The sequence below is a fragment of the Eleutherodactylus coqui genome, chromosome 5 (genome assembly GCF_035609145.1).
Source record: "Eleutherodactylus coqui strain aEleCoq1 chromosome 5, aEleCoq1.hap1, whole genome shotgun sequence".
Classification (NCBI taxonomy): domain Eukaryota; kingdom Metazoa; phylum Chordata; class Amphibia; order Anura; family Eleutherodactylidae; genus Eleutherodactylus; species Eleutherodactylus coqui.
In genome coordinates this window covers 38,873,217-38,899,709 of record NC_089841.1, presented here as the reverse complement: position 1 = coordinate 38,899,709, position 26,493 = coordinate 38,873,217, and the positions used below count along the sequence as shown (strand labels likewise).

Below are 26,493 nucleotides of genomic sequence, written 5' to 3'. Positions count from 1 at the left end.
CCCAGTTGTACTTTAGTGTTCACACTGACAGACGGACTCTACTGGATTTGCACATAACCCTGACTATATACAGACAAGTCTGGCCTGTGGGGCGACCACTTCCATCATGACCCATGTCAATATCCCCCAGATGTCTTATATGACATCATGGAGGACGTAGATCGTAAAAAAATATTACATAAATAAGTAAAATAAAATTACAGAATAAAATAAAAATATATACATAAAAAAGAAAATATCCCAAAGCAGACACCAACCAAAACAGTCACTGTATGCTCCCTGTAATCCAAAACAAAATGAGGAACCCATTCGCATACTTTATTTTAGAGTATACCAATTAAAAAAAATAACTATAAATGTTAAAATAATAATTTTTTTAGCTTTTTACCACCAATAAGGCTAGAAAATGCAGAAAAAATCACTGTAGAAGATATTTGAAAACTAGCCCTATACATCATGTAAAAAAACACAGCAAAAATAAGTTTGGTAGCTGAAGGAAAAAAATTGGGCAGTTAAACCACCACATGGGTAAAATCCCTAAAAAGTGTCTGGTCCTTAAAGTACAAAATAGCCTGGCCCTTAAAGGGTTAAAAAGGGTGCCAGAAAAACTATTGGCCATCAGTAAAACAGACATAGGATACCTTCCTATCCCTCCACCAATGGTAAAATTGCAGGTTGGGCGTAGGTCCCCAGTTGGCACAGTATCCTCTCAGTCCACCCCAGGAAGCAGCCATAGAGGAAGTTATTCAAGCGCTCCTACAGAGGTATATTGGATACCCCCTAATCAACACAATATATAGAGGATTTAGTAATTGTACTGACCCATAAAATAAAGCTATCATGTCATTTTTGCTGCAATGTGTACACCATAGAAACAAGACAAACCCCCAGTTGGCGAAATTTCATGTTTTTTTCCATTTCACTCCACTTGTAAGTTTTTTACAGTACTTCAGTGCATTACATTATATAGTGCCATTGACAAATGCAACTTTTCCCACAAAAAAACAAGCCCTCATACAGCTACGTCGATGGTTAAATAAAAGTTATTATTTTTTTTAAAGGAAGGGAAGAAGAGGAACCAAAAATGGGGGAAAAAAGGGCCACATCCTTAAGGGGTTAATATATAAGTCCATAAGTGCCTCTTCAGAACTGAATTGGTCCCTTTAAATATAGATTTTGGAGGTTTTCTAGGACTCTAATACTTATAGCCTATTCTTAGGATAGGTCATTCATATCTGATTGGTGTGGGTCCACTACGTGGGACCCTCACCAATCAGCCATTTGAAGAGGACATGGTGCTTGGGTGATTGCCATGGCCTTTTAGGTGCATAACAGGCACAGCGCCACACATTAAGTAGTGGTAGTGCCGGGTATAGCAGCAGATCATGGTGCTCGGTTATCTCGGTATTCCCATTGACAGTAAATTGAGCGCTGGTGTGCTTGCATGGGGATGCTTGCAGGAGATTGGTGGGGGGCTCAGCAGTTTGACCTCCACCGATCAGCACGTTATTCCCTATCTTCTGGACAGGGCATAATTTGCCATTTTGGTACAACTCCTTTAAGATTTAAACAAAACGTATGCCTCTTAAAAAATTTGGAACAACTCTTGGCAGGACTGATTGTCCATGTGAAAAACTCATCACAAGTTCTACCCCTCTCCGTATCATGGATGGATGACTATGCACTGTCTATGCACTCTGCCTGTGTAAATCGGGAGGCACACGGACACAACTCACACAGGTAAGTGTGCACCCAGCCAAAGGTGGATGCCTAAGCAATTTTGTTCTATGTGTTGCGTAAGCCTTTTCAGCTTTAGTGTGTTCTTTTGCTTTTCTGACTCCTCCATTCTTGACCTCTGCTATGTTTTCAGGACTGTGCAGCCTACTCTGACCCGGACTGTTTGTCATATCAAACCTGTTCTGCCAGCTCGACCTTCTGTCTATGTTCCATTTTGAAGTTTATGCTGCCTGTACTGACCTCAGATAGTTTCCTAATTATGTTTGCATTTATACCCTTGGGTATTGCCCCAAGTCTAGTGAAGCACAAGCAGCCAGTTTACTAAGACTATTTCTGTGAGTAAAGGCCTGAGGACTGCACAGTGAAGAACAGATCCAACTTGGCTCACTTGGAGAGATAGAGGTTGAATACTGAGGCACACCAGGTGCTGTCTCCGGCTCTAGCTTTAAGCCAAACCAGTAAGTGAAACGGCAGATCCAAATCCACTTGTTAGCAAAATCCTAAATCTGTTGGGCTGCAGTAGAGCATGCCTGTGTCTGCTAAGCCGATCCCTTGTTTAAACAGTGGAGAGTGTTGCATAAAATAAAAAACAGTCTCAGATTTTTGCTTGAAAATGAGTGGAACAAAGTGTGCAATATTTCCATCCTTCTCACAACTTTACTTTATTCTTATGCATTTGTCAAGAAAATGAGTTTAAAAAAGCTACTTTTATGCGTGAGTTTTTTGATGTGCAATTAGAGCCAACTTTTGGGTAAAATGCTTTTCACATATGGAACATGCAAATGGCTTCTTCCCAGCGTGACGCCTTTGATGTCTAATAAGATGTGTTTTACTTGAGAAACATTTCCCACATTCTGAACATGAATATGGCTTCTCTCCTGTGTGAGTTCTCTGATGATTAACAAGATCTGATTTCACAGTGAAACATCTCCCACATTCTGGACATAAAAATGGCTTTTCCCCTGTGTGAATTCTCTGATGTCTAACAAGATTTGATTTCAGAGCAAAAAATTTTCCACATTCTGAACACGAAAATGGCTTCTCCCCTGTGTGAATTTTCTGATGTCTAACAAGATTAGATTTTAGAGAAAAACATTTCCCACATTCTGAACATGAAAATGGCTTCTCCCCTGTGTGAATTCTCTGATGTTCAACATGACATGCTTTAGTTGAAAAACATCTCCCACATTCTGAACATGAAAATGGTTTCTCTCCTGTGTGATCTCTTTGATGTCTAACAAGATGTGTTTTTCTTGAAAAACATTTCCCACATTCTGGACATGGAAATGGTTTCTCTCCAGTGTGACTTTTCAGATGTCTAATGAGATCTGCTTTCATAGTAAAACATCTCCCACATTCTGAACATGAAAATAGATTCTCTCCAGTGTGAATTCTTTGATGGACAGCAAGACGTAATTTCTTTGAGAAACATTTCCCACATTCTGAACATGAATACGGTTTCTCCCCTGTGTGACTTCTCAGAAGTTCTCCCCCTCCGTGACTTTCATTCTGCTTATCAGTCTGAGATGAATCAGAAGGTGGGACTTGTATAAGAGGATCAGATGATGGATCTTTGTTGTGAAGGGCTGAGTGAATATCTGTGATAATGGCAGGTTCTTCATATGTATCTTGTGTGATACCACAGTCTTCTGTCTTAAAATTTGACAATGTCAAATGTCCCTCTGAGCTCCCAATACAGTCATCTGCCAAGAATAGAGCTAATTTTAGTATTTTTATAACATTTTCATACAAACTACAAATTATGTAGTAAAATTCAATTATTGACTAAGATGAAATGGCGGAGGCAGAGACTATATATTAATGACCTGTCAGATGCTAACAAGAGGCAATGGTTGCACTGCCAGTAACAATTAACAATACATACTTTTACAAAAAGATAGAACCAAGAAAAAAATCCATCCCAAGAAATGTGGTTAGGTTTGTGATGGGTGACAAAAGTGGCAAACTTGGTTTTTCAGCACAGTCTGAAAAACCATGCACATACAACCATCCCTTGCATTATGTTGCCATGTGGTACCTAATACACCAAGCTTCCGTACATAAACAGGGAATACTATGTTGAAATAACAGTCCCAGTCAAAAGTTTGGATACACTTTTTCATATTGTAGATTCATTTTGGAGACATGAAAATAGGGAAAAAACACATATGAAATTAAGTAGTTAACAAAATTCTCAGCTGTATGAATAATCCCTCAGAGTGTAATGCACTACAGGAAAATCCAAAGATTCTGCAACTAGAAATCAGTAGGTACATCAACAGGCCCTCCTAACTGGATAGAAGTGTCCATTTTCTGTTCACAGGGGTATATTTCAGATGCATTTGACATCCGTACTGTAAATGCTCATCATGCTATCCGTTATAACGCTATCACATTTCATCCATTTTTAAAATGCATTTTAGCTGAATGCAGGAGCGTAGAGTGGCCACTCCGACAGAACATGGAGCTTAAAGATCTATATAAATATCTGCAGCCGCTGACTGAGGAGAATCTGTGATCGTCTGCTGTCTTTAGTGGTTACTACTCACCTGGGTGGTTACCTGTAGGAATCTCCTCTTCAAACTCCTGTTTGACCATAACAATTGTCTCTATAGTATTAATATCGGTCAGATCTTCATCCTGATACAAAAGCTGTGAGACAAATATTGTAAAAGTCAGCAGGCGGTTGGAGAAGTCGTGTGGAAGGTTTTACATGACCAGAAAAGATCATTAATCATCATGATGACCAAAAGTGACCTGACAGGAGTAGTTATCTGAGCCACATGGCTGCAGGTCTAGAAGCCGGACATATATATTAGATGGTGGCTCAATGACCCCTCAGGATCCTCATACACATGTATATCCGGCATGGCTAGACACGCTGCACGTTGTCTCAGTGGAGGAGATCAGCGTCTACCAGACACATCCGCTGTTTGTCTCGGGGGACATAAAGGAGCAGATAGATATAAATCCAACCTGTTGGCTCCTTATTCCCACCAGCAGTCTCCACCGCCAGAAAACGGGAAGAAGATCCAGACAACATGTAATGTCTCTGGTCAGCGGTAATCCTGCCATCTCCACCGGCCTCATCACACAAGTAGAAGACATCTAATAAGACTGAAGACAAGAGCTTCACAGCCTTCTACAGATCAGAGGGACATCTCCATCTACCTGGTGGTCCTGTGGAAGAGGACGGGGACATCTCTCTGGTAGGCTTCTCTTACTGGATGGAACTGGAGGAAACACAGACAGACACTGAAGTCATTCTTTACATACAGATAATAAAGTCCCCGTGTATTTAGTCCTGTCTATTACCTGGTGATCGGAGCGGCTGGCGGGTCTCCATCATGGCCTCCTTGTACAGATCCTTGTGTCCTTCTAAATACTCCCACTCCTCCATGGAGAAGTAGACAGCGACATCCTGACACCTTACAGGAACCTGACAACACAATATACAGTCATCACCCAGACGCCTCCAGTGCTGTTACTGTATAATGCCCTAGCATTCAATGAAGCGTCACCTCTCCAGTCAGCAGCTCAATCATCTTGCTGGTGAGTTCTAGAATCTTCTGTACATTGATGTCCTCATGTATCAGGGGGTGAGGTGGGGGCCCTGGGATTGGGCTTAGGGGTCTTCCCCATCCATCACACACAGGGGCCCGATAGCCATCACTAGGGGTCTTCTTCACTACTGCGTAATCCTGTATATGGGGAGACAGTAATAAATATTACTATAGACATTTCAGGAGTCCATCACTTCTCAAGTGACATCATCTATTATTACCATAGATGAGAATGATGTAATGTGATATCATCACATTCTCTCCCCTCTCCAGTCATATCATCTGTTATTACCATATAATTATAGAATGGTAGAGTTGGAAGGGACATCCAGAGTCATCGGGTCCAACCGCCTGCTCAATGCAGAATCATTAGCTCATCCTAGACATATGTCTGTCCAGCCTCTATTTGAAGACTTTCATTAAAGGAGAACTCACGACTTCATGAGGCAACCTGTTCCAATCATGATTATCCTAACTGTCAGAAAGTTTTTTTCAAATGTCTAATCTGTTTCGCCTCCTTTTCATTTTCATCCCATTGCTTCCAGTCTTTCATTGTGTCAATGAGAATAGGGCTGATCCCTCTGCACTGTGACTGAACTTAAGAGATTTGTATACAGCTGTTAAGTCTCTTCTCAGCCTTCTTGTTTGCAAGGGAAACATTCCCAGATCCTTTAACCGTTCCTCATAGAACATGATTTGCAGACCGCTCACCATCCTGGTTGCTCTTCTCTGAACTTGCTCCAATTTGTCTGTCTTTTTTAAATTGGGGCACCCAGAAGTGGACACTGTACTCCAATCGATGTCTGACTAAGGAAGAGTAGAGGGGGATAATTACCTCACGTGATCTAGACTCTATGCTTCTCTTAATACATCCCAAAATTGTGTTTGCCTCTTTTGCTGCTGCATCACATTGTTGACTCATGTTCAGTCTGTGATCTATTAGTATACCCAAGTCTTTTTCACATGTGCTGCTGCTTAGCCCAATTCCTCCCATTCTGCATGTTCATTTCTTAATTTTTCTTGCCCACATGTATTACTTAGCATTTCTCCTTGTTAAATACCATTTTGTTAGTTGCCACCCACTGTTCAAGCTTGTCTAGATTTTTTTAAATACTCTCTCTTCCCCAATATTAGCTATCCCTCCTAGCTTTGTGTCTTAGTCAAGTTTGATCAGTTTCCCCTCAATTCCCTCCTCCAGATCATTTATAAAAATGTTGAACAATACTGGGCCTAGGACAGAGCCTTGTGGTACCCCACCAGATACATTGTTCCACTTGGATGTGCAGCCATTTATTAACATTTTTTGAGTACAATCACTTAGCCAGTTGTGAATCCACCTAACAGTTGCCTTGTCAATCCCATATTTGGTCATTTTTTTCAATAAGTATAGTATGAGATACTTTGTCAAATGCTTTACTAAAGTCAAGATATACCTACCGCATTTCCCTGATCAACCCAGTCGGTGATTCAGTCATAGAAGGAAATAAGATTCGTCTAGCATGACTTGTTTGTTACAAACCCGTGTTGGCTCTAGTTAATTACTCAATTACTCCATTCTCAATCAAGTACTTGCATATATGCTGTTTAATAATTTGTTCAAAGATCTTTCCTAGAAGTCAGGCTCACAGGCCTGTAGTTTCCTGGATCCACCTTCTTCCCTTTTTTGAAGATAGGGCCAACATATGCCCTTTTCCGATCTGCTGAGACTTCTCCTGCTGTCCAGGAATTTTCAAAGATTATGGCGAGTGGTTCAGCAATTACCTTTGCAGCTTCCTTTAGTATCCTCGGATGCAATTCATCTGGACCATGAGACTTGCATTCATTTAAGTTATCCCCCCAATAGCACAGGAATGATCAGTTGGTGTTACATCTACTATCTGAGAGAAAACAGATACAAAATACAAATGTAAAAGTTTGGCCTTCTCAACATCATTTTTAACCAATTCACCATTTTCATCCTGTAAGCATCCAATAGTATTCTTTGACTTTTCTTTTGCTTTTGACATTCCCCCAGATCCCTTTTTATTGTTTTTGGCCTCTGGTGGAAGCCTCAATTCATTATTGGCTTTAGCTTTTCTGACACTTGCCCTACAGTTTCTGCAGACCACATTATATTCTTCTTTAGATATTCCCCCCTCTTTCCATTTGATAAACATATTTTTATTCATTTTTAACATGTGTGCAAGTTCTGTGTTCATCCATCCTGGTCTCTTTAAATGCTTCCCATTCTTCCTTCTTTTAGGGATTGTTAACAATTGTGCTTTGAGAATCTCATTTCACAATATTTCCCAACCTTCTTGGACATTTCTGTCCTGAAGAACATCCATCTATTAGATCCTTCCTACTTTCTTTCTGAGTCCATTAAAATCTGACTTTCTAAAATCCAACCTTGAAGTTTAAGTCTACTCAGGTCTTCATCCTCCTATCAAAATTTCAAGAATAGCATGATGAAGAATGATGTAATGTGACATCATCAGAATCTCTCACCTCTCCAGTAAGCTGGAAGAGTATCTCTAGGGTGAGATCGAATATGCTCTCTGCCATCTTGTTCTTTAACTTCTCTATTCTTGTTGGTTCATTGAGAGAAATGTTCCTCTATAGAAGATAACAGAGGATCCTAAATGTTAGGAACCTGAATAGGAAAGATAATGAGACAATGTAAAAACCACACAAATTCCATGTACAAAAAAATACAAATACAGGAGATAATAAGGGGAAGCATTTGTGTAGATTTTGAATTTGCTCTCTCTCTACGGTTTTGGAACATGAGTTGAGCAGCTTCTCAAGTCTGTTCCTTCATCATTAAAAAGTAACTGTTACTTTTAAAAACTTTGGACACGTGCGAGTGCCATATCAATATCTTGATCAGTACGGTCCAGGTGCTGAGAACGCGGATGTCTGCCTAAATGAAGAAGCTGTCATTGTTGCATACAAACAGACTTCTATGAATATAGCGGTGACTTTTTTAGGGTTAGACCTTACCAGTATTTCAAAAACTGTGCGGGCTGTTCATAGCCGGTCACTTTTACTATAATTTATGCCAGAGTCTGGAGTAGCTTAGGCTATGTTCTCACAAGTGTTTTTGTTTCTGCCTAGTGGTTCCACTGTAATAGCAACTAAGTAGATAAAAAGTGGAAACGAAAAACGTAACCAAACTGGCTTTCAATTTTCTTCTGTTTTCCATTGACAGTAATGATAAAAAAGAAAAAAAACACAGAACCGTTGCAATTAGAGATGAGCGAGCACGCTCGTTTAAGGCTGCTTGCTACTCGATCAAGTATCAGTCTTATCGAGTAACTGTGTACCCGCCCGAGCAGCATGCGGGGGGGTGGCGGGGGGAAAGAGTGAGAGAGATCTTTTTCTTGATGATGGGTGACTAAAAAGAAGTTCTGGCATTGTGTATTTTTTATGATAACATTCACTGTGTGGGATGAATAACACGTCATTTGGGTAATTCCAACTTTTATGAACATGGCAATATCAAATGTGTTTCAAGGCTTTTTTGTTTTAAATTTGTTATTAAAAATATGGGTAAATGGGGGTTTTAAATGTTCATTATTACTTATTAGTAGAGATGAGCGAGCACCAAAATGCTCGGGTGCTCGTTACTCGGGACGAAATTATCGTGATGCTTGAGGGTTCGTTTCGAGTAACGAACCCCATTGAAGTCAATGGGCGACCCGAGCATTTTTGTATTTCGCCGATGCTCGCTAAGGTTTCCATTTGTGAAAATCTGGGCAATTCAAGAAAGTGATGGGAATGACACAGCAATGGATAGGGCAGGCGAGGGGCTACATGTTGGGCTGCATCTCAAGTTCACAGGTCCCACTATTAAGCCACAATAGCGGCAAGAGTGCCCCCCCCCCCCCAACAACTTTTACTTCTGAAAAGCCCTCATTAGCAATGCATACCTTAGCTAAGCACCACACTACCTCCAACAAAGCACAATCACTGCCTGCATGACACTCCGCTGCCACTTCTCCTGGGTTACATGCTGCCCCCCCCCCCCCCCCCGCACGACGCAGTGTCCACAGCGCACACCAAATTGTCCCTGCGCAGCCTTCAGCTGCCCTCATGCCACGCCACACTCATGTCTATTTATAAGTGCGTCTGCCATGAGGAGGAACCGCAGGCACACACTGCAGAGGGTTGGCACGGCTAGGCAGCGACCCTCTTTAAAAGGGGCGGGGCGATAGCCCACAATGCTGTACAGAAGCAATGAGAAATATAATCCTGTGCCACCGCCATCGGGAGCTGCACATGTGGGCATAGCAATGGGGAACCTATGTGCCACACACTATTCATTCTGTCAAGGTGTCTGCATGCCCCAGTCAGACCGCGGTTTTTTATAAATAGTCACAGGCAGGTACAACTGGGAATCCCCAACTCCGCAATGGGAATTCCGTGTGCACCCACAGCATGGGTGGCTCCCTGGAACCCACCCGCTGTACATAAATGTATCCCATTGCAGTGCCCTGGACAGCAGAGCTAACGTCAGATTAAATGCAGGTGGGCTTCGGCCCACACTGCATGCCCCAGTCAGACTGGGGTTCTTTAGAAGTGGACACATGTAGTTACAACTCCGTGTGGACCGACAGCATGGGTGGCTCCCTGGAACCCACCGGCGGTACATAAATATATCCCATTGCAGTGCCCAGCACAGCTGATGTAACGTCAGCTGTAATGTAGGTGGGCAAAAAATTAATTGGATTACACTGTAGGCGAGGGCCCCAAAAAATTGGTGTACCAACAGTACTAATGTACCTCAGAAAAATTGCCCATGCCCAACCCAACCAAGAGGGCAGGTGAAACCCATTAATCGCTTTGGTTAATGTGGCTTAATTTGTAACTAGGCCTGGAGGCAGCCCAGTTAAAATAAAAATTGGTTCAGGTGCAAGTTTCAACGCTTAAATGAGCATTGAAACGTATAAACATTGTTTACAAAAATTATATGAGTGAGCCTTGTGGGCCTAAGAAAAATTGCCCGTTCGGCGTGATTACGTGAGGTTTCAAAGCTGTCAAAAGCCTTAGGCCTCCTTCCCACGAGCGTGACGGGCTCCGCCGCGTAATATTCCGCAGTGAAGCCCGTCACGGCGCCCCCCAGAGACCCCATACTTACCAGCGGAAGATAGCGTGAAGACGCTTCCCCGCCCACCGCCGTCGCGTCATGTGACGCGCCCACCGCATCACATGACGCGGCCGGCCGTGTCACGTGACGCGCCGGCCGCGTCATATGACGCGCGGCGGTAGGCGGGGAAGCGTTTTTTCACGCTATCTTCCGCTGGTTGCAGCGGGAGATAGCATGAACGGACGGCTTCCATTGACTGCAATGGAAGCCGTCAGCGCGTACACCCGCAGCAAATAGAACATGCTGCGGGTGAGAACGGGAGATTTCACGGTGCGTAATTCCGCGGTGGAATTACGCATCGTGTGCATTGTGCTATTAGGTTCAATAGAACCTAATAGCAGGGGGCAACGCAGCGGATTTTTGCCGCGGATTTACGCGGCGTAAATCTGTTCGTGGGAAGGAGGCCTTAGAGAGTGTTCCCCTGCCTATGCTGTACATGCTGCCTGATCTCTGCGCCTCCCCTACCTGGCCCTCGGAACTGCGCCTTCGGCCACTAGCGCTGTCAGATGGGAATGTTACCATCAGTTTGTCCACCAGGGTCCTGTGGTATAGCATCACTCTCGAACCCCTTTCCTCTTCGGGTATGAGAGTGGAAAGGTTCTCCTTATACCGTGGGTCGAGCAGTGTGTACACCCAGTAATCCGTAGTGGCCAGAATGCGTGTAACGCGAGGGTCATGAGAAAGGCATCCTAACATGAAGTCAGCCATGTGTGCCAGGGTACCTGTACGCAACACATGGCTGTCCTCACTAAGAAGATCACTTTCAGGATCCTCCTCCTCCTCCTCAGGCCATACACACTGAAAGGATGACAGGCAAGCAGCATGGGTACCCTCAGCAGTGGGCCAAGCTGTCTCTTCCCCCTCCTCCTCATCCTCCTCCTCCTCAACGCGCTGAGATATAGACAGGAGGGTGCTCTGACTATCCAGCGACATACTGTCTTCCCCGGCCTCTGTTTCCGAGCGCAAAGCGTCTGCCTTTATGCTTTGCAGGGAACTTCTCAAGAGGCATAGCAGAGGAATGGTGACGCTAATGATTGCAGCATCCCCGCTCACCATCTGGGTAGACTCCTCAAAGTTTCCAAGGACCTGGCAGATGTCTGCCAACCAGGCCCACTCTTCTGTAAAGAATTGAGGAGGCTGACTCCCACTGCGCCACCCATGTTGGAGTTGGCATTCCACTATAGCTCTATGCTGCTCATAGAGCCTGGCCAACATGTGGAGCGTAGAGTTCCACCGTGTGGGCACGTCGCACAGCAGTCGGTGCACTGGCAGATGAAACCGATGTTGCAGGGTGGCAGCGTCCGTGTGGGACTTGCGGAAATCTGCGCAGAGCCGGCGCACCTTTCCGAGCAGGTCTGACAAGCATGGGTAGCTTTTCAGAAAGCGCTGAACTACCAAATTAAAGACGTGGGCCAGGCATGGCACGTGCGTGAGGCTGCCGAGCTGCAGAGCCGCCACCAGGTTACGGCCATCGCCACACACGACCATGCCCGGTTGGAGGCTCAGCGGCGCCAGCCAGCAGTCGGTCTGCTCTGTCAGACCCTGCAGCAGTTCGTGGGCCGTGTGCCTCTTATCTCCTAAGCTGAGTAGTTTCAGCACGGCCTGCTGACGCTTGCTCACCGCTGTGCTGCCATGCCGCGCGACACCGACTGCTGGCGACGTTCTGCTGCTGCTGACACATCTTGATTGCGAGACAGAGGTTGCGTAGGAGGAGGAGGAGGGCGGTTTAGTGGAGGAAGCATACACCGCCGCAGATACCACCACCGAGCTGGGGCCCGCAATTCTGGGGGTGGGTAGGACGTGAGCGTTTCCGTTGTTAAGTGGACGTGAGCGTGTCCGTTGTTAAGTGGTCCTTGGCAGTAACCGCGTTGGGACGGCACATCGGGAAAAGTAGTGGCGACTGGGAACTGAGTAGCGCGGGGCCGCCGCCGCCATCATACTTTTGAAAGCCTCCGTTTCCACAACCCTATACGGCAGCATCTCCAGGCTGATAAATTTGGCTATGTGCACGTTTAACGCTTGAGCGTGCGGGTGCGTGGCGGCGTACTTGCGCTTGCGCTCCAACACTTGCGCTAGCGACGGCTGGACGGTGCGCTGACAGACATTGGTGGATGGGGCCGAGGACAGCGGAGGTGAGGGTGTGGGTGCAGGCCAGGAGACGGTAGTGCCTGTGCCCTGAGAGGGGGGTTGGATCTCAGTGGCAGGTTGGGGCACAGGGGGAGAGGCAGTGGTGCAAACCAGAGGCGGTGAATGGCCTTCGTCCCACCTTGTGGGGTGCTTGGCCATCATATGTCTGCGCATGCTGGTGGTGGTGAGGCTGGTGGTGGTGGCTCCCTGGCTAATCTTGGCGCGACACAGGTTGCACACCACTGTTCGTCGGTCGTCTGCACTCTCAGTGAAAAACTGCCAGATTTTTGAGCACCTCGGCCTCTGCAGGGTGGCATGGCGCAAGGGGGCGCTTTGGGAAACAGTTGGTGGATTATTCGGTCTGGCCCTGCCTCTACCCCTGGACACCGCACTGCCTCTTGCAACCTGCCCTGCTGCTGCCCTTGCCTCCCCCTCTGAAGACCTGTCCTCAGTAGGCGTAGCAAACCAGGTGGGGTCAGTCACCTCATCGTCCTGCTGCTCTTCCTCCGAATCCTCTGTGCGCTCCTCCCTCGGACTTACTGAAATTACTACTACCTCACTGATAGACAACTGTGTCTCATCGTCATCGTCCTCCTCACCCACTGAAAGGTCTTGAGACAGTTGCCGGAAGTCCCCAGCCTCATCCCCCGGATCCCGGGAACTTTCAAAAGGTTGGGCATCGGTCACGACAAACTCCTCCAGTGGGAGAGGATTCGGAACCCTTGCTGCCCATTCTGGGCAGGGGCCCGGGAACAGTTCCTGGAAGTCTGCCTGCTCCTCAGAATGTGTCATTGTAATGGAGTGAGGAGGCTGGAAGGAAGGAGGAGCAGCAGCCAGAGGATTCAGAGTTGCAGCAGTGGACGGCGCAGAACTCTGGGTGTTCGATAGATTGCTGGATGCACTTTCTGCCATCCACGACAGGACCTGCTCACACTGCTCATTTTCTAATAAAGGTCTACCGCGTGGACCCATTAATTGTGAGATGAATGTGGGGACGCCAGAAACGTGCCTCTCTCCTAATCCCGCAGCAGTCGGCTGCGACACACCTGGATCAGGAGCTCGGCCTGTGCCCACACCCTGACTTGGGCCTCCGCATCCTCGCCCGCGTCCACGTCCTCTAGGCCTACCCCTACCCCTCAGCATGGTGTATTACCAGTAGTGCAGAAACAGAACGCTGTAATTAAATGTGCCGCTTATTGGCCTGTGGTTGGAGGCTGACTTCGCTTACGGAACGCACAGCAGAGCCAGGAAAGAATTTTGCGCAAGCCTGCTGTAACACTTAGCTGGCTGCGTATGAATTAGGAGGACAACTACCCCCAGCACAGACCCAGTACACTGAGGACAGTCACAGGCAGCCCAAATAGATTTTTTTTCCCAAATGTTTTTGGAAAGGCCCACTGCCTATATTCAATAAATATGTCTTCTGTCCCTGCCTCACCACTACTGGCCCTGGAGTATGTAAAATAACTGCAGACTGTTGCACTGTGGACTGGAATACAGCGGTGATGTAACAGCCAACACAGAGCCAGGAAAGAATTTTGCGCAAGCCTGCTGTAACACTTAGCTGGCTGCGTATGAATTAGGAGGACAACTACACCCAGCACAGACCCAGTACACTGAGGACAGTCACAGGCAGCCCAAATAGATTTTTTTTCCCAAATGTTTTTGGAAAGGCCCACTGCCTATATTCAATAAATATGTCTTCTGTCCCTGCCTCACCACTACTGGCCCTGGAGTATGTATAATTACTGCAGGGCGCAATGCTCTGCACGGCCGATATACAAAAAAAAAAAATGTGCAACACTGCAAAAAGCAGCCTCCACACTACTGCACACGGTTAGATGTGGCCCTAAGAAGGACCGTTGGGGTTCTTGAAGCCTAAAGTAACTCCTAACGCTCTCCCTATAGCAGCTCCGGCACCAGCAGCACTTTCCCTGATCTCTGTCAGAATGCATCTGTGGCGAGCCGCGGGAGGGGCCGATTTTTATACTCAGGTGACACCTGATCTCGCCAGCCACTCACTGCAGGGGGGTGGTATAGGGCTTGAACGTCGCAGGGGGAAGTTGTAATGCCTTCCCTGTCTTTCTATTGGCCAGAAAAGCGCGCTAACGTCTCAGAGATGAAAGTGAAAGTAACTCGAACATCGCGTGGTACTCGTCACGAGTAACGAGCATCTCAAACACGCTAATACTCGAACGAGTATCAAGCTCGGATGAGTACGTTCGCTCATCTCTACTTATTAGTTCTAATAATTAAACTTTTTTTTTTATTGTGCACTCTTATTTTTTTAGGCTCCACAGGGGACTTGAACTTGTGATTGTTTGATGGCTCATACAGTATAGTGCAGTACCATAGTATTGCATTGCACCGAATTCTGACAGGCGGTCTATGAAACATTGCGGGGGGATCATTCGCAAACCCTGCACAATGATCCCTGCATTTAAATGCTGTTGTCAAAACTGTTTGATTGGGGGAGTATTGTCTACGGTCCAGATAGGTGATAAGGGTCTCACCTGTGGAGGGGAGGGGGATGCGTTGCTGGGAAGTTGAGGCTGATTAAGTGGCAAGTAAAAAGGATGGGTCTGTCTGGGATGATCAGTGTGGGGGTCAGAAAGATCATATAGTGGAGCTTAACCACTTTCAGTATCACAACATACCTATATAATATGGTTTGGACTGACTTCCTGTACTGTGGCATACAGTTACTTTGCAGGGATGGCAGAGATAGAGGAGCATGAAGAGTGATTGTCATGAGGAGGCAAGTCCCTTCTGTCATTCCCCTAGTGATTCATGGCCTGAGAAACCCATGCATGCGAGGTGTTTCCGCATGGAAACGGCCTCGCACCACTGTGGGGCTGAAGGAAGCATCGTCCGCGACTGTCACAGCCGAAGCAGAGGATCACGATGTTCTCCCATTGTTTTCAATGGGGCCGGCGCTGATGCCTCCCCCAAAAATGGAACAAAAAAGTCATTACAAGCTTGTACGTATCCCATTACAGCACCAATGAAAAGCAAACAAAAATCTTTAAAAGGGAACTTGTGACATTGAAAATCCTGTCCATTCTGTGGGCAACATGCTATAATGCAGGAGGAGCCGAGCGGACGGCTATATTGTTTTATTGGGAAAGATTCGGTATAACCGGTTTTAATTAATTTACATCCCTGCTCATTCTGGACTAAGAGGTCCAGTAGGCGGTCCCATCAGTGATTGACAGCTGGTTCTGTAATTACAGAGAGCTGTCAATCACTAATAGAGGTCCAGTAGGCGGTCCCGTCAGTGATTGACAGCTGGTTCTTTAAGTACAGAGAGCTGTCAATCACTGATAGAGGTCCAGTAGGCGGTCCCGTCAGTGATTGACAGCTGGTTCTGTAAATACAGAGAGCTGTCAATCACTGATAGAGGTCCAGTAGGCGGTCCCATCAGTGATTGACAGCTGGTTCTTTAAATACAGAGAGCTGTCAATCACTGATAGAGGTCCAGTAGGCGGTCCCGTCAGTGATTGACAGCTGGTTCTGTAAATACATAGAGCTGTCAATCACTGATAGAGGTCCAGTAGGCGGTCCCGTCAGTGATTGACAGCTGGTTCTGTAAATACAGAGAGCTGTCAATCACTGATAGAGGTCCAGTAGGCGGTCCCGTCAGTGATTGACAGCTGGTTCTGTATCACTGATTGAGGTCCAGTAGGCGGTCCCATCAGTGATTGACAGCTGGTTTTGTAAATACAGAGAGCCATCAATCACTGATAGGACCGCCTACTGGACCTCTGATTCAGAATTAATAAAAACAAGTTATACTAAATCTTTCCCCATAAATCTATATATTCATCTGCTCGGCTCCTCCTGCTCTATACATGATCCCTGCAGTTTGGAAACAATCTTCCGGATGAAAAATTCCCTTTAGAGGCATTGTACCAAGGGAATACCCGCCTGTCCTATGATATCCTGTGCATGGGGAATAACTTACAGCCTTGGTACAACCCGTTTAAAGTTTTTCAGTACATGTTACCATCTAAAGAAAACCCAAGCCCTTACACAGCCGTGTGATGAAAAAATAAGGTTATGGTTCGTGGAAAGTGAGGACAAAATAATGAAAATCAAAAAAATCATAAAATAGTGTCTCTGTGTCGCAAGCTATTCCCTATCCACAGTGTAGTGGCCCAGGGCTGGGCACTACAAAAGTAAATATGGTTACTTTTCTCTTTAATACGGTGATTTCATGTCTGGTACCAACTGGATAATCTGCCCAACAACCAACTGTATTGCTAATTGGCTGCCCTTTGTTCCACTCCTAATGGACGTTCTATCTCCCAGCAGCCGAGTATGGATTGGCTGACAGAGCACTCAGGAGGGAGGCAAGATGTGATTGGAGGATTAACTGTCCAAACGGGTTGGCTGAAAGAATCCTCTCATAGCAGAGGAGGGAGAGCTAGGAGTTGGAGTTTATCTGTTGAAGAGAGAAGAAGCAAAGACCAGAGCAGGAGAGAGAGAGACAGTGTGGTGAGAAGGAAGAGGTGTGAGTACAGAAGAGCGTTATATCAAGGAGGGACAGAAAAAGGAAAAATAGTTCATTTAGTAATATAGGGATTGACAGTCCAGGATAGAAGAAGAAAGAGGTATAAGGAGAAAGCAGATCTATACCAAGTAAAGGAGATGGAGAGAAGCAGAAAGGTAAAGCAGCATACAGATGCGGTTCCTGTAACTCATAAGTAAAGCGGCCTACAGCAGCCTGTACTTTCCTATACTTGTTTTACAGATTACTGCATACAGAAGTGGTTCTTGTACTTACCTGAAATATCAAGCTCATGATGGGAATCACAGATGTTTTGCCTGTACGCCTTAAAGGGGTTTTCAAGGGAAATACTATTGATGATGACCTATCCTCAGGATAAGTCATCAATAGTTGATTGGCCAGGGTCCGTTGCTGGAGACCCCAACTGTTCAGGTGAGCGAGCACAAGCTGTCAGCGCTGCAATAACACGGAAGCCGGAGCGGAGGCCTCTGTGCTGACCTCCATGTAGTGACCGTCCCTTATAATTGCAGGCACAGGTCTCATTGAAATCAATGGGAACCGTGCCTGCAGTTACAAGCACCGGCCACTACATGGGAGGTCGGCGTGGAGACTTCTGCTCTAAATACACAGAGGTCAGTGCGGAAGCCACTGCGCTGACCTTATAATGGCCAGCGCTTGTAACTGCAGGCATGGCTCCCATGGATTTCAATGGGCAGTTACAAGCGCCGGCCCCTACACAGAGGTCAGTGCGGAGGCTTCCACGCCAACCACTGTGTTATTGCAGTACTGACAGCGTATGCCCGCTCAACTGATCAGTCAGGGTCCAGAGCAACGGACCCTGTCCAATCAACTATTGATGACCAATCCTGATGATAGGTCATCAATTGTATTTCCCTGGAAAACCCCTTTAAGAAATGTCCAATGTATGAAATTATTTATTGAAGATCTCTCAAATAAATCGTTTATATGTTTTCCCATTCATCCTCACTCCTGGAGTTCCCTTCTCACCACCATAACAGCTGCACTGAAGTACCACACCGCCCTCCGGGGGAAAGGTCTACAGTCCCTGATTTATTTTATCTTATTATTTCGGCTTGTATACAGGCTGGCATCACAAACTTGCTGCCATCGTGTATGAGGAGCAAATCGTGCAGTCACCGCTGGCATTACCACACAGACAACACCCCTGACATGCCCTAGCATGCCCACCACACACAGGATAGGGGATAGCTTGCTGAGACCCCCATCTCAAAAATAGGACTCCGGTGTCCCCCTCACTGTGGGGTTATTGCTCTTGCGCAGTGAGGAGACTGAATGAGGCGCTGGTTGTGGGGGCGCACGGATGCCCCCTCACTGTTAGTGGGACTGCAGAGATACCTGGCCGGACTTACTCGGGTTTTTCCATTGAAATGAATGGAGCGCCAACTTCATGGGCTCGGCCACCAGCGCACCCTTCATACTGCAGTGACCCCCGTAGTGGCGGTAGAGCAGGAGATGGGGGTCATGTTCTGGAGATCGGCGAGGGGCTCAGCAGTGATGGGGGATAACTTGTAATTGTGGTACAGTCCCTTTAATAAAGGATACTTGGCGCCCGCACGCTGTTTACGGTATTGCTTCAGTAGGGATCACCGAGATCAGGAAATGAACACGTTATCTAAACCCAGTGAATGGGAGGAAAAATGTTAAATAAAGGTAGAGGTATGATTTTAGACCCAAACTTCCCTAATCCTGAAGGGGTTAATGCTTCTATAACATGAGGGGGGACACATACCTCCACCTGACAGAGCTGGCAGCAGCTTCCAGGACCTGTGATGATGTCACTGTCATGTGATCAGTCACGTGTGTGGGAGGGGCCTGGGAATCACATGACCAGGGGGTGATCAGCGTATGCAGGACTTCACTTTCCTGGTTGTCGTCACTGCTGGATGGGATGAAGTGATTTGATGCTAGCGGATAGAGGCTGACGTCCGCCCGGGTGTTGGTGCAGACATCTACACTGTTTATTGTAAGAACATCAGCTGGAGATGAGCCACAGCTGCGATGTTCTGCAGGGACTCTGAATGCCGCCTTCTTGTAGGGATGAGATGTTCTGCAGGGACTCTGAATGCCGCCTTCTTCTAGGGATGCAATGTTCTGCAGGGACTCTGAATGCCGCCTTCTTCTAGGGATGCAATGTTCTGCAGGGACTCTGAATGCCGCCTTCTTCTAGGGATGCAATGTTCTGCAGGGACTCTGAATGCAGCCGCCTTCTAGGGATGCAATGTTCTGCAGGGACTCTGAATGCAGCCGCCTTCTAGGGATGCAATGTTCTGCAGGGACTCTGAATTCAGCCGCCTTCTAGGGATGCAATGTTCTGCAGGGACTCTGAATGCAGCCGCCTTCTAGGGATGCAATGTTCTGCAGGGACTCTGAATGCCGCCTTCTTGTAGGGATGCAATGTTCTGCAGGGACTCTGAATGCTGCCTTCTTCTAGGGATGCAATGTTCTGCAGGGACTCTGAATGCCGCCTTCTTCTAGGGATGCAATGTTCTGCAGGGACTCTGAATGCCGCCTTCTTCTAGGGATGCGATGTTCTGCAGGGACTCTGAATGCCGCCTTCTAGGGATGCAATGTTCTGCAGGGACTCTGAATGCCGCCTTCTAGGGATGCAATGTTCTGCAGGGACTCTGAATGCCACCTTCTTCTAGGGATGCAATGTTCTGCAGGGACTCTGAATGCAGCCTTCTTCTAGGGATGCAATGTTCTGCAGGGACTCTGAATGCCACCTTCTAGGGATGCAATGTTCTGCAGGGACTCTGAATGCTGCCTTCTTCTAGGGATGCAATGTTCTGCAGGGACTCTGAATGCTGCCTTCTTCTAGGGATGCAATGTTCTGCAGGGACTCTGAATGCCGCCTTCTTCTAGGGATGCGATGTTCTGCAGGGACTCTGAATGCCGCCTTCTTCTAGGGATGCGATGTTCTGCAGGGACTCTGAATGCAGCCTTCTTCTAGGGATGCGATGTTCTGCAGGGACTCTGAATGCCGCCTTCTTCTAGGGATGCAATGTTCTACAGGGACTCGGAATGCCGCCTTCTTCTAGGGATGCGATGTTCTGCAGTACTGGGTCTCTGTGCGCGCTAACATGCAGAACTCTGCATGGGCTCATGTGACTGGGATGCAATGCTCTGCAGGGACTGGGTGCAGTGGGAAGGCCCCAGCAGGAGCTGTAGTATACAGACATATATACTTACTATAAGGATTCTGCACACCGCTGCTCCTTCTCTGAATATAATGATAGTCACATGACCACGCCGTGCAGCCAGTCACATGACCGTCATTCAGTGAGGCTCTTTTAGCGCACGACGCGATGCCGCGCTGTAGATGACGTAGACGCTGCAGGGATGTCCCGTGGGCAGATATGAGATACAGATTAAGTTTGACACAGGCTCCTCCCAGTGACGGGACTCTGCTACACACACAGGGATTTAATTGTCTATGATGAGGTCTATGTCTCCACCAATGGTAAGCCTCAGGGTGTGTTCACACGAACGTATATCGGCTCAGTTTTCACACCGAGCCGATATACGTCGTCCTCATCTGCAGGGGGGGCGGAGGATGGAAGAGCCAGGAGCAGGAACTGAGCTCCCGCCCCCTCTCTGCCTCCTCTCCGCCCCTCTGCACTATTTTCAATGAGAGGAGGCGAAACGGGGGCGGGGCTAAGTTCCGGTAATTAGCCCCGCCCCCGTCCCGCCTCTCCCCATTGCAAATGGTGCAGAGGGGTCGAGAGGAGGCAGAGAGGGGGCGGGAGCACAGTTCCTGCTCCTGGCTCTTCCATCCTCCCTGCACATGAGGACGACGTATATCGGCTCGGCGTGAAAACCGAGCCGATATACGTTCGTGTGAACGCACCCTAAGGGCGCGGGTAGACGAGCGTGTATACGGCGCTGAAAACCGTCACATCGTGTATACGTTCCCTTAGTTATAGGCATCATCTAGTTAAGTAGTGCACACGAGTGAATGTACGTCGCGTAAAGTCGTCGATGTAGAAAAAATACGTAGATACGCGACGTAAATACGATAATGGTGTACGAAAACGGAGTTGGCGACGTATTAGCGTAATACTTTCAGAAAACACACAGTGTATTGCAATTATACTGATTACAATTGTGTAGTCCTTGCAGCAGGTGAGAATTGTCGATGCGTAGCCGAAGTAGCGGCGAAAGTGTTAACTACTTAATTATACAGACACCTGTCGTTGGGCGATGGTAGCAAATAAAAAAGTGACAGGGCCAGTGTACATTGGGCTTCAGAACGATTTCAGTGCCTGTCGCCTAAAACGCATTATGAACAAATTAATCCCCGCCGTCGAGGCACGTCCACCTCTGTGGGACATCAGGCACAGACATTATCGCAATACAGCGAAAAAAGAAACGTTGTGGCGAGAAGTTGCCCAAATCTCCCACGACCTGGAATGGAGGGCTGCAAACCAGGAGCTGCGTGCGAAGTTTGGCAAGTCCGAAAATATATTGTTTTTTTAAATGCTTTGTGCGCATAGCCTGTGTAGATGCTGCGGTGCAAACTAAACAAGACTTTATGGAATTGACCGAAAAACGAATGTTCTCGATTTCCTCGTTTGGCTGCGCTAATTTGTCATTAGCCGTTGCGTGTGTTTTAAATGTAATGATAATGAATTGTCGCAACTAATGCGCACCTTTTTTTTTGCCTTATATACACACTTTGAAACGCAAAATGTTCGTTGAAAATGGTGTATGCGATTCTTTCATGAATGCTACCGTTTGCACCGTTAACACTTGCTTTACATAGTAGTCCTGCTTCTTTGCTGTATGTAGATGTATAGTTCAATGTACAGCCTTGGTTGAAAAGTATTGTTATCTTTTTAAATGCAGTTGCCGGTGTGCAGCGCCGATGGAAGTCAGCGCGAGACCAGTATCGGCAAGAAGCACGCATGGCGCATACTACAACTCATAGAGGCAAAAAGCCTTACAAGTATAGCCACCTTCTGGGCTTCTTGGACGTGTTATTGGATGTTGGCCCGTAAGTTGTCTGTACATATTGCATGGCCTTTTGGATTTGTATATCAGCATTATGTTGTATTGCTTGCAGCCCCACAGTTCCCAATTGTAAAAACACAGACACAAAGCTGCAATTTGCATAAGACCAAGATTGTGTCCGTTTATGTTTTGCACAACTATGACGAAACCGTAAAGGTTAGCACATGCCTGTATTTTAAAAAGGTTTTTGCACACTTCATTGCAAGATGCAATTACATGGTTGTATAACTTTTATAAACGTTTATGCGTTATCAATCTTTGCTGCTTGTTGCACACGTTCATACCTGCAATCCCAAAATGTATAACTACCGTGGGTCAATTGTGAAGGCACATAGCGCAGTGTTATCAATTATAATCACCAGAATTCAATGGGATATTATTTTTTTGGGCCGGAACATTTTACAATTTAAAAAAAAAAAAAAAAAAGGGCATGCTTCCAGCTACACATAATGGAATGGTGTGGAGTAACTGAAGTGGTGGCATATGCTCTGCTTACATTTACCAAACAGCGTCCAGAGTGCAGCAAGTATAATTGTGTTGTGTAACACGGCAAATAGTCAATGTGTCCACCTTATCTGTTTTAGTACATGTTTTTTATTTTACATTCTGCAAAGCCACAGTACATTTTTTGTGGATTTGGGGAAAAGCCTTGTACAACTTTGTCTGTTTTATCCCCTTTGTGTTTGCCTGATTTAATTCTGGTTTGTTTGTTTTTTTTCCCCCTAACTATTACTTTACTTTCTATCAAAACATGCAGTCAATAATCACTTTCGCCAACTTACTACACACTTTGCCAAATTAATCTAGGGAACTACAGGTAAAACTTTAACTGACCAGGTGTGCTTTTTCAACCTCACGTAGCAATCTTTCTTGTAAAACATTTAAACTACACGTGGCATGCTGTGATCGACAACAATAGTATGATTGCATTTGTACAGTAGTGTTTTGCCTTCTGCACTAATGCGTGCGTAAATTATTACCACAACTCTATCATCTTGAAGTGTCGGAGCCCACTTTCAACATTTCACATTGCAGGTGCATTTTTAGGGTGCGTTTACACGAGCGTAGGCGTATTTACGTTCGCACGTGCGCAGCGTATAATCGCCGGAAAGAACGTTTTTCGCCGATCACGACCAGAGCTAGAAAGCGTATTTTCGTTTGTTCCTACTTTGCAAACTATCTTTTCGGCGATCGAATATGCGTTGGCGCGTATTTCGGTCGCATATGTTCCGTTTTTTTTTGGGTTGCCGTTTTTACGCACCGTAAAATCGCCCATACGAACGAATACATTGGAAACCAACGCCTCAGATGGTCACGTTTATAAGATTGGGTGCAAAAACGCGCCGTTTATGCGCTCGTGTGAACGCACCCGTAGACATTCTGCAGTTGTGTTTCAGAAGCAATGTGCAGTTAAGTTGCTTTGCACTTTACTTTATTGGCCCTCATCACATAATGTTAATGTTACTTTGATCCCACTTGTGCAAGTAATATGGCAATTGTGTTTGATGTCCGAACGCTGAACCCTTCTAGTACTTTGCATAATTTTGTGTACCTTTAATGTGGAATTACTGCCTATTAGGGGTGCAAATATAGGAGTGTAAGCGTTCACAGTCATGTTTTATGACTGGACTGTTACACATTTGACACCAAGCGCACAATGCTACTCGCATACTTACAAGTATGACACTTGTTTGCTTGGACTGTTGCACTTAGGGGCAAAAAACTAAAACACACAATGCCTAAGTAATGACTAAGTCATAACACCATAACATAATGCAAAATGTGAATAGCTTATCCTGATTACCACCCAAAAAATGTGCACCTTTGCTGCAATGACAGCCTATTGCTCAGCCCCACAACTGTAGTCTTATATGTACGTGCTTTTGGTGTTGGTTGCATAGATGATAACACAACTTTGATGTTGATCATTTCTTTCCTTTTTAATGCCTTGCTCTAGACAGATTTTCTAACCAAATTTTGTCATTTAACTTTAGAACAACATCAAGTTTGCCAATAAGGAGCCAAGACTCTGATGCACCAGAAACCAGGAGGCAACAGCCTAGCAATGTACGGCCCAACAGCCAAAGATCCAGAGAGAGCAGGCAGTCCGTAACGGAGGAAATGGGCAGTGATTTTACAGATGAAGCACAGCCCAATGTAAGACCAGCTCGTCACCAGACTCGGGAACAAGGCACTAGCCCACCACCATTGCAGGAACAAACAAGGAGCTTGTCACCATGCTCTCGGGTTGACCAGGCGGTGCTTGGGTATCTGCGTGGGCAGCAGGGTGCGGATTGGGCAGAGCTCTATTGCGCTTCATTAGTACCCAGTTTTCGCGCCCTGCCGCCACACATGGTACCCAAGATGAAAGTGGCCGTGGAGACTCTATTTGACTCAACATTGGGCAGTACTCCTACTGAGGAGTGTTTTTGGCTCCTGGCTCAGTGGAGTCTCCACGGCCGCGGACGCTTTCCAAACAGGGCAGAGTTTTCTATTCCACCACCTGCTCAACCCGTCTCTCATGAAGATACAAGGCCGGACCCTGTATCTGATTTTTTTTCCCCATTCCTGGACAACCTGCTTCAGGAGCATAGTGAACCAGGTAGGCCGGTGGCCTCAACAAGTGACGTTCCCTTAAGCAATGTCCCAGTTTTACCAGCAGCTGAAAACAGTGAAATACTGCCCCAGCAATTGGATGCTCCTGCAAATCCTGGGACCAATGACCAGTCTGTAGTCTCAGCATTACATACACAATTGCCGATCAGCAATGCTGGCAAAAGAACCCCAGAACTTTCTGAGACCGTTCCCCACATTGCCATGGTGCAAAAAGTTAAGTGCCTCCGAAAAAAGGCTTCAAAAAAGCCACCTGCTCGGTATGGCCGGAGCGAATGGCAGACTACTTCCTCCGGTAATGACACAAGTGGTCCCATCGTTTATGAGCCAAAATTACGCGCAAAAGAAACTTATGCTCCAAAACCAGTGCCCACTGCAGGAGCGGGTGGCACATTACCTTCCCAAAGCATTGTGCCATTGTCAGCTGCGCTGTCCGAACAGCCAGGTTGTTCGCGAGATGTCCATCAATTTTTCCGCAGACAACGCAACTATTCCAGGGGGGGAAAAGGACTCGTATTCTTCAGCCAAAAAATATAAAGCTCAATTGCAAAATATGTCGGACACTGAATATTTATCAGATTCAGATTAATTGTACAGCTACAGACTGTTGGGCTTTATAAATCTCCTTTGGCACTTTGGATGATTGTGTTGGAAACATTAAAGGGGTTGTCCCGCGGCAGCAAGTGGGTCTATACACTTCTGTATGGCCATAATAATGCACTTTGTAATGTACATTGTGCATTAATTATGAGCCATACAGAAGTTATAAAAAGTTTTTCACTTACCTGCTCCGTTGCTGGCGTCCTCGTCTCCATGGTTGCCGTCTAATTTTCGCTGTCTAAAATGGTCAAATGGCCAAATTAGACGCGCTTGCGCAGTCCGGGTCTTCTAATCTTCTCAACGGGGCTCCGTGTAGCTCCGCCCCGTCACGTGCCGATTTCAGCCAATCAGGAGGCTGGAATCGGCAATGGACCGCACAGAAGAGCTGCGGTCCACGGAGTGAGAGGATCCCGGCGGCCATCTTCAAGCGGTAAGTATAGAAGTCACCGGAGCGCGGGGATTCGGGTAAGCGCTGTTTAATTTTTTTTTTCTTAAGTCCCTGCATCGGGGTTGTCTTGCGCCGAACGGGGGGGGGGTGGGGGGGGGGGTGAAAAAAAAAAAAAACCGTTTCGGCGCGGGACAACCCCTTTAATGAAAATGTAAATATTTACTTATTGCTTTAATTCTGGCTACCGTATTCTTTTCTGACGGAAATGTGTATTATTTCAATAATTTAGATGTAAAATAGTTTTTATGTTTGCCAAAGGCTTCTCAGTTCTGCTTTTTTCCTTACATGTATATCTTTATTTTAACCCCTTCATGACATGGCCTATTTTGGCGTTGAGGACCAAGCGATTTTTTTGGTATTTTTCCATCTCCATTTTTCAAAAGCCATAACTTTTTTATTTTTCCGTGGACGCGGCCGTATGAGGGCTTGTTTTTTGCGTGGCGAACTGTAGTTTTTATCGATGCCAATTTTGGGTACATAGACTATATTGTAAATTTTTTTTTTTTTTTTAATGATAGCAGAGAGAGAAACCGCATCAATTCTGCCATAGATTTTTTTATTTTTTTTTTACACCGTTAATCATGCAGCATAAATGAGACTTTCCATTTTTTCTGCAGACCGGTACGGTTACAACGATACCAAAATTCTAACATTTTTTTTAGGTTTTCCCACTTTTCTGCAATAAAAACCCTTTTTTTTGGAAATCTTTTTTCTA

The 26,493-nt window shown here is 46.1% G+C and overlaps 1 protein-coding gene and 1 pseudogene across 1 annotated transcript; one reads left to right on the top strand and one right to left on the bottom strand.

Moving 5' to 3' along the window:
- Window positions 1-852: 852 nt before the first annotated feature.
- The window catches only part of LOC136628742 (zinc finger protein 850-like), a 101,282-nt pseudogene continuing 75,641 nt past the window's right edge, over window positions 853-26,493 (bottom strand).
- Window positions 21,960-25,354, top strand: LOC136629191 (uncharacterized). The gene is made up of 2 exons (XM_066605359.1): window positions 21,960-22,100; window positions 24,112-25,354. Exons 1-2 carry the CDS (start codon window positions 22,012-22,014, stop codon window positions 25,265-25,267), a joined length of 1,245 nt encoding a protein of 414 aa, XP_066461456.1. The 5' UTR covers window positions 21,960-22,011; the 3' UTR covers window positions 25,268-25,354.